We start from the raw sequence: 17,206 nt of genomic DNA on the forward strand, positions 1-17,206 counted from the left end.
TTGAGAAGGTTTCGGCCTTTCTATAATTCGCAAGAAATTTTATGTGTAAGACATTCGTACAAAAAATATAATTAATCTTCGAACGACAAGATATATCCACGAATATCACAGTTTTGGAATCAATCACTTCATAGATTATAAATTTTCTAACCATAAATATCATTGTTATGGCATCTTCTGTCTTATTTGTATTGTTTTTCTCTAATGATTTCTATAGATTTTTGTCAAATTCACCATTATAAACATTAGGCAGTGTGTTTTCTAGTTCGTTCAAAATGTAGTTCTTGCATTAATTGTTGGCATATTTTCATATCTTAAATGCAAGCAACTATTCTTTGTTTGGCTTTCCTTCAATGTTACGAATGCATGTTTTTTAAAACTTGCCAAAGTTTTTTTTTTTTTTTTTTTGTCATTATTTGAAATCACTACTAGTAAATTTCTCAAAAACTTCTTTCATATCATTATTGACATTTATGTGAAACTGATCCATTTATATTTGTGAAACAAAGTTAACAACTTCACTAAACAAATTTTCACAAAACAAAATCAATAAGATAACAAAATAAAAGTGAGACATTATTCATTATGTTTGAAACATAAAACGACATGAGAACATTATGCTTGAACCCATCAATGGCGGATCCAAAAATTTTGTTGACGGGAGGCTTTATATAATTTAGTAAAAATAAATATAACGAGTGAGACTCAAACCTAAGTCTAGGGGAGGCAAATTTACCATTAAGCTATCTATTGATTTTAATACTAAATAAGGTTTTTATTATAAAAAAAATCTTAGATCATACGTGTAAATAGCTGTTTCCCACTGCCAAAATTCAACGAAGAAAAGAAAAAGAAAATGGAGCTCTTTCTTTTCTAGAAAGCTTAATTGAAAAAAGGAAAAAAAAATAATAAAATAAAAAAAAGTATTGGACTTGGTCGAAGGATGTCAACAACTAGACTTTAGTATAAAAAAAAGAAGTTGGGGGGTTAAAATATAATTATCATTGACAAAATTTGTTATTTCTTTCAACGCGTATTATTCATCCAATAGCTTGCTAATCTCCACTTACCTGGAAAACATAACTTATTTGAGGTTTTAAGATATGAAAGTAAAGAAAGTTGATTTGAATGGTTTGAAATCAACTCAATTTTTGGGTATATTTTCAGAAATATCTCGAATAACGTTATTCTTTTATTCATATATCAAAATATTCTTGTTACGATTAGGTCACGTTTACCAATCTTAATAAAAATTGGTGTAATCGTAATTGAATTTCTTCAATAGATAAATCGTAGTAAGGCTATAATCGTAAATATAACTTGATAGCTTTTGATCCTGTTTACTCAAAATTATGAATATGTCATATTTACCGTTAACGTTATCATTATTGTTTAAGATCAAACGATAACAGTAACAGTAAATATGATGAATTTATACCTCTCTTAATGTAATAATACACTAACAGTAATAGAAACGATAACGTAATTTCAAAATGCAAACAAATTGAGCACCACCACTCGTCAATCACTTTTCATTTCTTTATTATAGATTGGGCAGTAGACCTCACTTGTCAGTACAAATACAAACTACAAGATAAACAACAACAAATGTAATTTATTGGGATCCACTTTTTATACTTTCACCTTGGTATAATCATGATCTTAGTTATTATTACTCTTTTATTATTAAATTGAAGTCTTTGAATATTTTTATTATGTATTTACTGCTCCCAAGTTCCTCGGGTAGGTTTATAAAATTTCGTTTTATGTGATGAATTTCAGAGAAGGGAAGTTTTTTTTTTCTTTTAAAATAGGTTTGTAAAATTTAAAGTCAGTATTTCAGACAGAGGTTTTTCTTTCTCATTTCAAATCTGTCAAATATGAAAAGTCTTTGTTTTTTTTTTCCCCCTTTTTAGTAGTTTTAGTATTACTTTATTATTTACACAAATAATTCAGATGACAATATTGGGAGGTTATTATAATAATTGACATACTATAAGAAAAATTACTAACTAATTCGTGTCATACAGATCTGTAAATATTAGAAGTTTTAAACATTGATAAGTAAAGCTCCAAGTCAAGTGATGAACAAAAGGTACTTCACATGACCTAATTGATCTCCCATACAATCACACAAATGATTTTGATTTTATTCTTTCTTTAAAATGCAAGGAAAAGTGTTTAACAGCAATGTACTGTTGAAGACATGAAACTTAGCTTAGGACATCCACCCCTACGATTAGAATGTTTAAACGGGTGTTTGACCCCAATTTTAAGTGGATTGAATGAACTATTATAGCTCACTCGATATTTGGGACTCTAATTATAATAGTTGGTGTTTCCAACTATTATAACCTACAATTAACTATAGTATTACTATTTCAAATCTCTCTTTACTACAGTGTCTACTATTTTCTACTCATCATCTCATCTTTTTGTTACAGTGTTTACTATTTCCTACCTGGAGTAAAATAGTCTCTACTCGAAACACAAATTATTATCATCACCCGTACTAAAATAATCTGCACCTGAAATACAAACTATTATCACCCCCAGATTATAATAACCACATATTATAATAATCAACTCAGCATCCCAAATACCCCTTAAGTCTTCACCCCACCTCATGTACAAAAGGAAAAATGGTAAAATTCACTTTTATTCCCTCAAGTTTGAAGTTGATGTCTATTTGATCCCCGAAGGTTCAAAAAATGCACTTTAATCCCTCATATCTACAAAATAATTCTAAATGGTCCCTGACTTAACTAGTAACAAAATATTAACTAGAACATTAAATGCTAACGTGGATAGGATGATCAGTCTACCTCATTTAACTACTAGGCAAAATCATTTGATTAGTTGATAAATAATTTGAAATTAAAATAGTTTAAACTATTGAGTGAAAATTAAAATGATTTAAAAATATTATAATATTCCAAAACAATCCTAAATTAGCTTCTTCATCTTCTATGATTGATTTTTCTTTAAATAATGTTATTTTAATAAGAATTGACAAAAATAGAGTAGTGAAATCGTGGACCTGGTACACGATTACTGAGTAAGTACCTAAATCGTGGACAGGGTCCACGATTTCCTTCTCATCACGTGAATCTGGTACACCCTAGCATAACAGACTGTCACATGCAACGTTAATCAAGTAATCGTGGACCAGGTCCACGACTCCCTAACTTATGTACCCAATACACGACTTAGTGGTCCCAAAACCTATCCCACGACCTTCTCCCTCACTTTCTTCCCCCCATCTCAACCCTTTCTTTCTGCCTCTCTCTCGTAGTCGTCGTCCACCCACATCCATCTTCTGTCGTTCGCCATCCATCGCCCACCATCTTCTGCCATCCGCTCCATCATGCGTTGTACTTCATGCCGCCTCGACCATAGGTAACAATTTTTTTTCTTCAATATATGAGATTGTGCTCCATAAGTCTAGTATTTTGTTTAAATTTATGCATCAAAAACTAGAGTTTTTATCTATTTTGATTAAAAATTTGGGAGATCTAGTGTGTGAAGTTTGTTTGTCTATGATTTGAATTGTTTTTTCTTTTTTTTGTAGTTTAATATTATAAGTTGGGCTGAAGATTTCAGCTGTAGTTGGCTTTTTTATTTAAAAGAAAATATTTGGACTGCTATTGTATTTGAGTTTGGATTGTACATGTAGGTTTATTATTTTGGTTTAAAAAAATAAACTTTTCGGACCGGTTATAAAATAGAGTTTGGATTATCTTTTGGACTGATGTTGGATTGGGTTATTACTATTAATGTATTAAGTTAGACTAATTTTTTGTGAACTATAACAGTTGTAAACATTTGAGTAAATATGGCGATGCGTCCTGAAGAATTAGTCATTCTTGAACCTAGAAATGAAAGAACAGTGATATTGACGTAGAACTTGATGAATTATTTGGAAACTATAAAAATAAAGAATATGATCTTGAGTTAGTACCATCAAAGATGTCCACCCAAATAGATTAGGACATTACTAATTCAATCTATGAACGAGGGTTAACATTGGAGGAAATGAGTAGATGTGTAGATAATTCTAGTTTAATACAAAAGGGAATATTATTTGACACTAAAGAAGATCTACAACTAGCCGCAAAAAAATACTGCGTGACAGAACACTATGAGATTGTCGTAGTAGAATCGAACCAACATATTTAGTATGTGAGATGCAAACAATGGAAGGATGGTTGTGATTGGAGGTTACGGGCATGTCGACATAAAACTCATAGGCTGTTTGAAATTACTAGACTGGAGAACACTCATGTTTGTACTCAGATTGACACGGGATCATTCACAACTTGTTTCAAATTTTATGAGTATTGAAATCCCAAAATATGGATAGAGTTGTTCCTGAGATTCCGTATTGATTGAGTGTTGTTGTCCATTACAATCCTGGAATACGATCAGATTGGTATTTTTTTCGTTTGCTGTGTCAGATACGACTATTTTTTGTCGAGATTTCTGGTACTTTGATCCTACAAAAGAAGGGTTCAAATATGTAGACCATTAATTCAAATTTATGGAACTCATCTCTACGGAAAGTATAAAGGGAAATTATTGAGCGCCTTATCTATTGATGCAAACGGGCATATATTTCTTCTTGCTTTTGTTATTGTTGAAGGAGAAAACTCCTCCAGTTGATCATGGTTTCTGTGGGCATTGCATGAATATGTTACCCAACAAGATGGTATTTGCTTGATTTCTAATAGACATAAAGGCATTCTTGTTACAATTAACAATGAAGAAATAGGTTGGAGTGAACCTAGAGCATACCACCGATATTGTGTTCGTCATGTTATTGGTAATTTCAATACGAAATACAAATCATAGCAATTGAAAGATTTGGTGTGTAAGATAGAAAATCAACACCAAAAATGCAAGTTCATTACGTGCATAAAAGAGTTGAAGCAATTGAACCCTGAGTGTCTTGAATATTTTTCTAATATTGACTTGAAAATGGACATAATCACATGATGATGGGTACCGCTATGGGTGGATGATAAGCAATGCAACTGAATGTATGAATCAGACTTTCAAATGTGTTGAATCTTGTCGATTACTTCTTTGGTTAGGCTAACATTCTATTGCACAATACTATATTTTAAACGTCGAAGACAAGAATAAGCGAAACACTCGATCGTGTGGACTTATATACGGAATATGCCATGAGAAAGCTTAAGAGGTGGGAAAAACAAGCATACACACACAGTAACATCTATTGACAGGGAAACCCAAACTTTTGAAGTACAAATAGGCATAAGTACTCTCCCTATAAAGGTCAACACACAAGTTGTGAGCTTGAAAGAAGGGGCTTGTTCTTGTAATAAATGACAGTCATTCAAGATTTCATACTCTCATGTAATTGTAATTGTAGTAGAGTGTTGGAGACTAACAACCCATACATTTCACATGCCTTGTGGGAAATGCACAATTACGTTGTAGGATGTTGCAATTCAGTTTGGATTACGAGTGGACGGAGAACCTTTGACAGGTTCGTCGCAATATGATTGGAGAATAAGCTATTTGTGACGATCTTTTGGATGTTCAACCAGATGATTTGAAAGCCACAAAATTGAGTATCCTATGGTTAGCGTCCCAATTTTCAGAATTGTCTCCTGATGCCAAAGAAATTAGCGTACAGAGGTATGCACGAGCATACATTATGCAGCTTATTGGAGAATTTTTGTTCGCTGACAAGTCGAACACTCTGGTACATCTCATGTTTCTTCCATTACTGTCTGATTTCGGACATGCTGATACATACTCGTGGGGTGGTGTCTGTCTTGCATGGATTTATAGAAAACTATGTCGGGCTATTAATGCCCAAGCTTTGGAAATAGCGAGACCATTGATACTACTACAAGTACGAGCTTATGAAAGATTTTGTTATCATTTTATGTAATAAAATAAATTAATTGTATTTTTTTTAAATGATAGATGGGGTAGTGTATTAGCTACCTCTAAATAGTCAGCAAATATGTTGCTAGTATACTGACAAATATTTGACCGACTGATGCACAATTAGGTAACAAATAAATGCACAAATGAATATTACATACTTTTTAGGTGTCTAATAGTTTTTTTTTTTTTTTCAGATTAATTGGACGTCATACACGCAAGATATTTTGTCATTACTACCTGATAATTGTCATGATGGTCGAGACATATAGTTGACCATTAGATCTCTTATATGTTTCCATATGGTAGGGTGACATTAACCAAATCATGTGTTGAGACGGTTCGGTCTGCGACTAACAATACCTTCGTTACACTCTCGGCATTACACTCTCGGTCTGAGAGGTAAGCATGACCAAGACTGACACGTAGATAATAGACGTGCATGTAATGATCATTGTGCACATGGAGATAACAAATGGACCAGCTATATCATATAACTATTTTTCTTGGTACGATTCAATTACGAGACAATTTATCACATTTGACAACACTTACTATCACTGCATGGTAAGAGTTTTATCATCTTACGTTTTTCAAATGTATGATATGAACATTATTTAGTATTAATTTTTTTCATCATACAGAATAATTTTGTTCAAGATGTACCGCAATATTCAATACAACACAAAATTTACCATAATTGAGTTCAATGTGTGATCAAGCCTTGGTAAATGTAGAAAGTATTATTCAACAGACAAGACGACTCAATATTGCTGACACTGATCAAAGACGTATTCGTCGTAGATGACAACGGCAACAAGGCGAAACTAATCTAGAGTTACACGAAGACAATCACCCTGTGGAAAACTGACTTGTAATCCAAACTTTTAACTTCATGTGAACTTCTATTTTTAAATTAAAGAACTAATGAAATTACATTTTATCATGAGACACTAAATCTAGTAAATGAGTATGATATAAAAGATCAAGAACAAAACAAGTAAAAAAGAAAATTGTTAATTAAAAATTTAGAGAAAACAATCAAAATTAGAAAGAAAAAAAAAATACTAAAATCGTGGACTCCATTCACGAATTTGGCCCTTCGACCAAGTCCATATGATTGACATGACAATCATCTAACATCCACGAGATGCTGAATGGATTAAGTACATGATTTTCCTCTCCACTAAAAACTATCAAATTTTTGCCGATACTTTTCTTCAACCCTATTTTTGAAATTTCTTTTTTATGTCCCTTATTTTTATCATTACTTTTAAAGATCACATTATTCTTGAACCTAACCCTCTGCGATTACTTCCCGTCATCCCCACAATTTCCTTCGATTTCTACCTGTCACTTTCGTCATCCTCGCACGTCACCGTCAACGTCCACCAGCTACCATCGCAGTTCGCTTGTTTGACTTTTAATAGTCCGAGCGTGAAAATTTTGTGGAAGTGGAAATTTCTGAAGCCAAGTTGGCGATTCTATCACTCATTGTTCCTCTCCAAATCGCTGACTTGGAAGTCAATCAGGGAGTAAGTTGGGCTGTTTTATTTCCACGCCTTAACAAAAATTTCATCCACGCATCCAATGATAGCATGCAAAATCCTCCATATTTATGTGGCTTCAATAAATTTTTGTTAAATTATTTAGTATATTCAAATCCTAAATATGATTTATTGATTCATAGTTTACAAAGAAAAAAAAAAGGGAAGTGCAAAATGCAATCCAATTTTTAATAGAAGCAAAAGTTGTATTATAGTTGATATGGTAATCCGAGCATGAAAAAGGGTGGAATTGAGGAAATTTCCCCTAAAAGATGGTGCGAGTAATTCTTTTTGTCAAGTTGCTCAATGAGGTAGACTTGTCATTTCATCAACGTCAGCATTTAACGATTCAGTCAGCATTTCATTAATATAAAGTTAAATGACCATTTAAAACTATTTTGCTAACTTAGAAGGGATTAAAGTATATCTGATGAAACTTCAAAGATCAAATAGACATCAACAAAATTACATTCTAAAAAAGAAGGAAGAAAACGAAGAATTGTGCATCTAAGTGTCAATAGAGAAAATAAATGTCCATTTCAAGTCTTGATAACACAATTAAATCCTGTCATCTTTTCATAGAGTAATGGAAACAAAGTTTTTCTTTGTTTAGACATCTCGCTAGAAACGATGGAAAATGAGTATTTATTCCATATTATTAAAAAGAGTGTGAAATTGAAATCCACTTAACCAAGTCTTTGTCATAGGGCATGCTCAACACTGTTCAATATCTCTCCAGGTTAATTTTCCAGGAAAGTAAACAAAAATAAGGCCAAGAGAACTATTTAAATCTAAACATAATGTATTCATTAACCAAGAACTTTTCGTTTATTTACCAGCGGAAAGAACACTCACCTCTGCCATGCTTCAGATGTCGATGATAAGAAAACGACGTCATTTGTTAACTCAATCACGGACTTCTTCTGGCTTCTTTTTAGATTTGAGATACCATCCAAGAGCGCCAAGAATAGTTACAGTTCCAGCTACAACAGCATAATTGCGGTGTTTGTCACTAGATATTTTCTCTGTTGATGCTCCTGATGCTGAGGCCGAGCCACTTGGAATGGAATCGGTTACTGATCCTCCTGCCTTTTCTTCTGGTTTAGGTCCCTACAAACATAATGCAGCAGCCTAGAAGATTAGAACATTTAGCTCTTTGTCAAAAAAGAGAATTTAATTACCCTACATAAGGGTGTTTGTGAGTTGGGTTTGGTCAAGTTGAAGCACCTTTTAGACCCAATATAATTGTTCAAATTGTAAGTTTCTTCAACCTAAATAACCCTAATTAAATAATGCACCTAACCCAACTAAACCATGAAACAATTGGGTTGTCTTCGTTCAGGTTACTCAGGTCAATTATTTAAATTTTTGCTCTAGAAATAAGAAAAAAGTTAATATGTAAAACCTTTATTTAATTATCTTCATATACTGAATTAAGATTAACAATTCAATTTGAATTTATATTATGAAAATTTTCTTTTCAAAGTACTAAAAAGTTGTTTTTAGGAGTGGGAGAATAAATAATCTAAAAAAACAATGAAATTAAATAAAATTAAAATTAATATATGTATATATAATCATATCATAAATTTAAAAAAAAAATACTTTTTAAAATTAATAATATATTCGAATTGGTTAGAATTATTTTATGTGAACCAATGAACCAATCCAACTCATAAAATTTTTCATTTATTTTGAAACCAACCTAACCAAACTCAAATGAGTTGATAACCCAACCCAAATCGTAACGGTTGAGTTGAGTTGATCAGAGCTTTTGGGTTATCGGATCTTTTGAACACCCCTAACCCTAAACCTAAATGTGTGATAGAACTTAGCCACCAATTTGATTTATCAACATATACCATGGGAAGTTCGAAGACCTTCCCGTCTCTCTCCAACAGAAAATACAGCCAAAATACCACTAACTTAAAATGCTCTTCCCCTTAAATCACATTTAGCAAGCTCTCCTCGACCAAATTCTATAATAAAAGAATATAAATGGATCCCACAGCCCTTACAAAAACCCATTACATTCCTTTCTTCAGAACTCAAGGATACAATTGTACAACCAATAGAACAAATCTTGTTCTAAGTAAGGTCATCTCGATTACATTCCTTTCTTCCTCGCGCACCTCCCGGAAGATTCATCTTTTCCTCCTCTGGAAATTGCGCAAAAAGTATCAGCAATGAGCTCCCAAGTTGCATCATCCTTCTCGGTTTGTTCCCAATGAATGAGAACCTCCAGTTTTATCTCACAGTGCCTTGCGCGAGCCTAACACTTCAGCTGGAAAAAATTGCATAGTCAAATTATGCTGTAGCCTTCTAGGTTTGGTGGAATGGGGAACACTTGGGAGATTATGGCCAACAACTTTGCACAAAACTGATATGTGAAACACTAGATGAATTCTAAATTCCCACCATAATGCCACGCGGTAGGCCACTCCACCTAGCCGCTATTCATTACAATATCTGAAATAGTCCGATAAATAGCGAAGCTAGCTTAGGATGTATGTGACAATGCAAAAAAGTTAGGTGGTAGGCTCGCAACTTAATATACACCCATCGTCAAATAGGAAGTGAACATCATGGCACTTTTCATTAGCCAACTTCGTCATTCGTTGCTGAGTCTTCAACAAAAAACCTTTCAGCCATCCCATTCTGATCCCAGAATTGAGCATCAACTTCAGCAACCGTCGAATCACAAGTATAGGGCAGCAAAGGTGGTGGTGACTGGCTAGAAACAATCTCAAAAGGCATATTGTTCGCTGACACATGAAATGATGTATTTTAAATTGATAACTAAACTAGGCCCAAAGAATCTATTTCAACCACTATGACGGTGTCGTCATCACAAAGCAGCGAGAAAGTATGTTTTGACCCCTCGATTTACCACCTTACTTTGCTCTTCCGTTTGAGGGTGATAGGTTGTGCTCCTCTTCAACTGAGTGTCCAATGCATGAAATAGTTCTTCCCAAAACAAACTAGTTAACGTTTTATCTATATCAGAAACAATAATTCTCAGATACCCATGTAAATGAAAGATTTCTTTGATGCAGAGCCACAAAAACCACAAGTATTTGAGCAATATAAAATGCACATACTTAGACAAATAATCAACCACAACAAGAATAATTGCATACCAATTCAATTTTGGAAGACCTTCACAATGAAGTTATTTATCTTCCCAAATCTTGTCCGGAACAGGTAAGACTTGTAAGAGACAGCCAGTGCCAATGTGAAGTACTTTGCTAGTTGACATACGGTACATTCAGCAACAAAAGCTTGCACCATTGCTTTCATTCCACACCAATACACTTTCCAAGCTCCATGGTGAGTCGGTGACATCCCACCCGATTATCATGAAACTCATGCAGTGGATGAGTTTGGGGGTAAAACCAACCTGCCCTGCCCTTATAAATGGGTAAGTGGTCCCTCAAAGCATACCCATCTAGAGCTAGTTGTCGTGCTTGAAGATTCCATCAAATGGGCATGGCCTGCGCTTATTTGTTCCTTAGAAATGGTCGTATTCATGCCTTCCACTACATTTGGCATGCCCAACTCCATCGTTGGCAATAATAGAGACACATTAGCCGCTTGATTATCTAATCCTCTTTTATGCTCGATACTGAAGTCATACCACTGTAATTTAGCTATCCACTTGGTAATTTCTCAATCTCTTGCTACAACCCTTTGCTCCAACAAAAAAAAATTGACGTTTCTGATCAATATGCACAATAAACATGTCTCCCAAGAGATCAGGTCGCCACTTTTGGACCACTAAGACTAACACAATGGCCATAAACTCTCTTTTGTTCATACACCGCCTTGTATCAATGCAGTGTAGGTAAGTGGTCGTATTCATGCCTTCCACTACATTTGGCATGCCCAACTCCATCGTTGGCAATAATAGAGACACATTAGCCGCTTGATTATCTAATCCTCTTTTATGCTCGATACTGAAGTCATACCACTGTAATTTAGCTATCCACTTGGTAATTTCTCAATCTCTTGCTACAACCCTTTGCTCCAACAAAAAAAAATTGACGTTTCTGATCAATATGCACAATAAACATGTCTCCCAAGAGATCAGGTCGCCACTTTTGGACCACTAAGACTAACACAATGGCCATAAACTCTCTTTTGTTCATACACCGCCTTGTATCAATGCAGTGTAGGTAAGGCTGGGCTAAAATGCACTAAAGATTGTTGATTCTACATAACATCACTCATATGCCCACTCCGAAAGCATCCAATTCCACTACAAACACTCAATCTTGTTGATCAATACGCACACTCCTGTTTATTCCCTCAGTGACAACTATTTTGCAACGATACCAACTCTATAATATTCTTTGGTGTTCGCCATTTTTCCATCGCATCCAATTTTGCTGGATCAACGACTACCTACCACACGTTCAAGACACAATATACCCAAACATTCAATCTTGGCAGCCCCAAACTGGCATTTTTTTCAAATTGCCACATACTGATTCACAAGCAAAATCTCTAATACTTGGATTGAGTAACGGAATCCTGCATGGTAGTACTAATAATCAGGATGTCATTGAAGAATACCAAAACTTCCAGAGGAAAGGTCGAAATATGTCGTTCATGGAAGGGGCATTGCACAACCAAATGCCATTACCAAGAACTCAAAATATCCCCCATGAGTTCGAAATGTCATTCTGTGAACAACTGAAGGATTCATTCATATTCGATGATACCCATTCTTCAAATCGATCATAGAAACTATCGTAAGTCCTCGCAACTCATCAAGCAATTCATCTACAACAGCAGTAGGATATTTGCCTAGCTCGGTTACATGACTGAGGGCTTTGATAGTAGACACAAAAATGCCAACTCCCATCTTTTTTTCCTTTATCGACATTATTGAACTGGAGAACACATTTCTATTTACAGCAAACAATCAATATTTCTTCCACAAGACATTCGATCTATTCCTTCGAAAAACTGTGGATGATGGTAGAGGCACACGTCGATTGGTCCATTTCCCAGCTCCAACTCGATCGCATGCTCTTTCGTCCAATTTGGCAGCAATTTCATCTGAGGTTCAAAAATTCAAGCATACTATTACAGAACACCCTTCACGGCCTCTGGACAACCTTCAAATGCCATATTTTGCATTGGTCCATCAATTGCAACCTTCTTTAAGGGTCCTAAGGTGTTTAATTCAATGAGCACCCCTTGATCCTCCTCCCGAAAGGCCTCCATCCTTCATTTAAAAGATATTTAGGATTTTACCGAACTGTGATTGCCTCACAGCTAAACCAACCTTTCTCCCACACGAAAATCCAGGGTTGACACATGGTAATCAATGTGAAACTTGCCCAATGAATCTAGCAAATAAATGCCCAAAATTACTCCGTGATGCCAAGGATAACGGGAGGAATCATTTTCTTTCTTTTTTATGAAAATAACTCCGCTATGCCAAGGATAAAGGACAATGGATAAAGGGAGAAATCTTGAATAATAATAATTCATAAATGGTTAAGACCACACCTTTGTAAATGCCAACAGCGTGCACAGACCCCCGTACCAAGCACCACGCCATATCTTGCAGATGACGACACATGTAATTGGAGGGTTCATACTTCTTCTTTTGAAATGAGTTGTGTGTCGCCCTGCTATCAATCAACACTACCACGCCATGCCCACCAACATTCCCACGTAACTTCAAATTGAGAGAAGGAGCTACTACTCCAGGTGTCTCCCTTTCATTGTTAACCATGGTCTTTTCTGCCAGAGCTTCACCCTCTACAATCAGTTCTTCATACCCATACCACCATTATCTACAATTCTTCTTTCTTGCAATGGTGCCCAAGGCTATATTTTTGTTGTATTTGTAGCATAGTCCTTTTTCCCTCTTGGCTTTGAATTCATCATCCATTGCTTGAAAGACGTTGTCATTGTCGTTTACACAGAACTCAAACCACCAGTTTTGAACATATATCAAATAAAGGTTTGAGAGTTTCCCGTCTCTCTCAATTTTACCCAAGAGAACCACACAGAAAATACAACCAGAAGATACTTCTAGCCCATAACGCTCATCCCCTTAAATCACATTCAGCCTCTTCCCACCCAAAACCTACCAACGGGAAATAGCATAATATAAATGGGCCCCAAAACACCAATACAAATCCCATTATATTCCATCTTCTTTCCTTACACGCCTACGCTCATAAACCTTAGTGATTTGGGGCCAATCAATAAGCAAGTAGCAGGGCCTCATCATAGCAATAGGAATCAAAACAGAACCACAATGTATTGAATAAAAGAAACTGACAAGATAAATCAAGTAATTTGAGGAGCCTCGACCCTCACCCCATCTTGAGATCTCTCTCAAGCCCTACTTCACTCACCACAATCATGTTTATCTTCTTCATTCGCCTCCTTCTCTATATATAATCAACAAGCATAACAAACTCCCTGGTTAATTATAACTATACCCTTAATACTCTAGTAACACCATAATAGCATTTGTATCAAAATGATAGGCCCCCAATTATGAAGGTTTACATATTTAGGCATATGGGACGGGTGTAGTACTTGTGTTGTTAATTGTCAGGCCTTTGATTTCTTAGTATATATATACCGTGATTGCGAGGGGTGGGGTATCTTTTTGGTTATACTCCATATTTTGGTTCTCGCGTGAAAAATTGGGAGAGGCTGGGAGCTCTTGAATCTTTCCAATGTCGTTGATAAACAAAATTAAGGTTAAGGTCTATCATAAAAACATATAAAATTACTTCAATAAAATTAAGTTGTAGTTTTACAATTATTAAGAAAACTGTAAAATTTTAAATTTTACTATGTGAAATCTATATTATCCAAGATCCCCATATTTCGAACTCCATAATCTCAAATGAATGAAAATTTTAAGGAACTAGAAGCCTACCTTGCGTGCAAGCTTCTCCAGTTTTTCTTGTTCAGTTTTCTGCAAAATCTCAACCAAATTAAATATGAATGGAAATAAGGTAAAAAAGACAGCATAAGCAAGCAGATGGTAAAGGAAGAATCTTCACTCACACTCATAGATATAAATAAACTCTTGGCATTGAAAAAAGTCCAAGACTTATCAATTTGATGCTTCAGCATAGACAAATGTTCCACATTAATATATATATATATATACTCTACCTGGAAAAGCATGGAAAAACGAAAGTGCAACAACCTAGAAAAAGCCTTTAATTACACTCTATCGTCAAAATGAAGAACTATAGAACTGCACTAAGAAGAACCGAAGAAGTCCTTTTGAGATAACAAAGCCACGAATCTCTATGGCAATATCCAGAAACCAATCCTCTACTTCAATAAATACCATTTAACCCACTAGAAAAGAAGAAATGAGCCTAAACTTGATAATAATAAAATGGGATCGTAGAAAAATTTAAAGGACAGTAGACTTGTCAGTTACTTGTTAGAGAGAGAGACAGGGATATTGACAAAAATGACCCTTTAAGGGTTTTGTTTTGGACACTATTCAAATAATAATAATAATTTTAATAAAAATATAACAATAAAAGAATCCTTTGAATTAACAAGTATTTTTGGACCCCTTAATGGTGACAATGATATAAGCATAAAAAGCTTTTACTGCTAAATCACTTTCATACCCTCTACTTCATTAAATACAATGCTAATTACTTTTCAACCACTTTTTACCTATCATCAGTAAACTAATTTATAATTTAATGCTTAAAAGAAAATTAAACTCATTGACACCCACTCACCTCATCATTTTCATCCAACAAAATTTTCCTCCTAAAAGTTGTACTCCACAATCTCACCTTTTTTTTTACCTTTGATTTTCCATCCATCGTTTACAAAAGGTATGTAATACAATCTATTTTACGTTGTTGTTTGAATAGCTTGAATTATATAGGAGATCCTGGCCAGCCAATTGATTATATTCCCAACTAGGTTTTGTAAATTCTCGTTTGGGTCTTCAAACAACTTAAAAGGAAAAACTATCAATATTTCCCACAAGTAAATTTTCCAAACTCTCCACTCGTTTCATCATATAAATATAATAATTTGTGAAATAGCAAATTATTAGAAATTCATAAAACTAAAGAAAACATTAGAAAGAAGGTAAATGCCAACCTAATCAAATATCTAAATACCTAATTACACAAAATAAAAGACAAAATTAACTGATAAGATAATGCATGATGTCTGTTTCCGACCCTTGGACAAAACTCTTGTCCTCAATATTTTCTCATATAATTTTATAGCTGATTCCTTTTTTCTATATCTGTGAGTGTCCGGACCAGCTTAAGTGTACCTCGACTAATTTTACAGGACAATCCGCCTGACCCTACAATATTTAGGTATCAAGAAAACTCGTAGGAAATTAATTCCCAGCTAGATGGCCACCATGGATTGAACTCCTTGACCTTTTAGTCATTTATTTTTTTTTTACCTTTAGACCAACAAAAAGGGACTCCAATTGCTCAAAATGTTTAAAAACCGTTACTAAAACCAAACGGATAGATCTCATTCCCAACAAAAATAAAATTGAAAAGAATAGTAGACTCATTTGACGGCGTAGAGCTCGAGTGAAACTTAAAATCTCTCGAAATAGCAAGTTGTACGTCGGTAACAAGCAAATTCACCATATTTTATTCATCTCGATGCTTATAATTATAATCTATGAAACAACCAACATGATCAAAACGAAAAAAAAAACATGGAAAACCTAAAAATGACAGGTCGGAGGCTTTAAATGGGAACCTTGATGTAGACATTCTCAGCAGCCTTTTCTTCCTCGCTGAGTATCTTCCCGCTGCTGGAGAACCTTCGGGAAAAGATTCTAGCGGCCGTCCTAGCTGCTGCCATTTCTATTGATCGCCTTTCCTAACAAGAGGAATACGATCGATTGAATCGAAACATAACAGTTGTGGGAAAACCTATAGAACAACTAAGCAAGATTGGTTGAAGACGATTGCTTACCGAAAGAAGGAGAGAGAGTTTTAGGAAGAAAACGGTGATAGTCGGTGCGGGAGGAACTGGGAAGTCGAATAGGGGTTTGTAGATGCAAAATTTCCGAAGCTAAATTGGTGGGAGATTAAGCCAACTCAAGGCCTTTAATTTAAGAAATGGATCAATACTCGTTCCAAGCTTGGAAACCAATAAACTTGTGTGAATTTGAGGAGCACGACGTACACGAAAAAAAAAATCAGAAAATATAATATAATGATAATATATAATAAAATAAATAATCTAATATATATAATATATAAAATAAATAAATAATAAAACGTAAATAAAATAACAAAGAATGGGTTTCCCTATTTTCTTGGATCTTTTTAGATTGATCAACTAATAGGTGTCTTTCAAAACTCGTCAAATGTCACTATTTATAGATAATTTGGCAAGTACATTTAAATAAAAATGATACATGAAATTACATGCATAACCTATGGTAAGTTTTAAAACTATATGACATACATTATGGCATATAAAATAGACATACATCACATGTACATTTAAGTAAAGATGGACCGAGATAGATAATCTCAAAACCAGAAATTAAATGGCTAAACAATTACAAAAGTTGAATCCACCGGTTCAGAACAAGTGAATCGAGTCTTGAACCGCTCTACCAAGAACCCTTGCAGCTTGATCGTGTAGAAAATCTCCTGATCGTCGAGTAACAATGGAGTATAAATGATTGTGTAGCTTTTAACTAATACAACGTGCATCGAGCATCGCATACC

General features: G+C 34.5%; 1 protein-coding gene and 1 long non-coding RNA gene across 3 annotated transcripts; both read right to left on the reverse strand.

Annotated features, from left to right (window-relative positions):
• Positions 1 to 8,088: 8,088 nt before the first annotated feature.
• Positions 8,089 to 16,687, reverse strand: LOC120082606 (uncharacterized protein At2g27730, mitochondrial-like). 2 transcript variants are annotated; one of them, XM_039037856.2, is made up of 4 exons: positions 16,440 to 16,687; positions 16,221 to 16,343; positions 14,383 to 14,421; positions 8,089 to 8,576 (listed from the first exon to the last, which is right to left on the reverse strand). In XM_039037856.2, the coding sequence occupies exons 2-4, from the start codon at positions 16,323 to 16,325 to the stop codon at positions 8,373 to 8,375; spliced, it is 348 nt and encodes a 115-aa protein (XP_038893784.1). In that variant the 5' UTR covers positions 16,326 to 16,343; positions 16,440 to 16,687; the 3' UTR covers positions 8,089 to 8,372. The 2 variants fall into 2 exon arrangements, with proteins under 2 accessions (XP_038893784.1, XP_038893785.1); XM_039037857.2 differs by having other exon boundaries at positions 16,221 to 16,338; positions 16,440 to 16,654.
• On the reverse strand, positions 9,287 to 10,851 carry LOC150034290 (uncharacterized). The gene is made up of 2 exons (XR_016531206.1): positions 10,607 to 10,851; positions 9,287 to 10,463 (listed from the first exon to the last, which is right to left on the reverse strand). It is a non-coding gene; the product is annotated as an uncharacterized LOC150034290 (long non-coding RNA).
• Positions 16,688 to 17,206: the final 519 nt, after the last annotated feature.

Source organism: Benincasa hispida, chromosome 8 (genome assembly GCF_027475165.1).
Source record: "Benincasa hispida cultivar pf3 chromosome 8, pf3_genome.v1.1, whole genome shotgun sequence".
Lineage (NCBI taxonomy): Eukaryota > Viridiplantae > Streptophyta > Magnoliopsida > Cucurbitales > Cucurbitaceae > Benincasa > Benincasa hispida.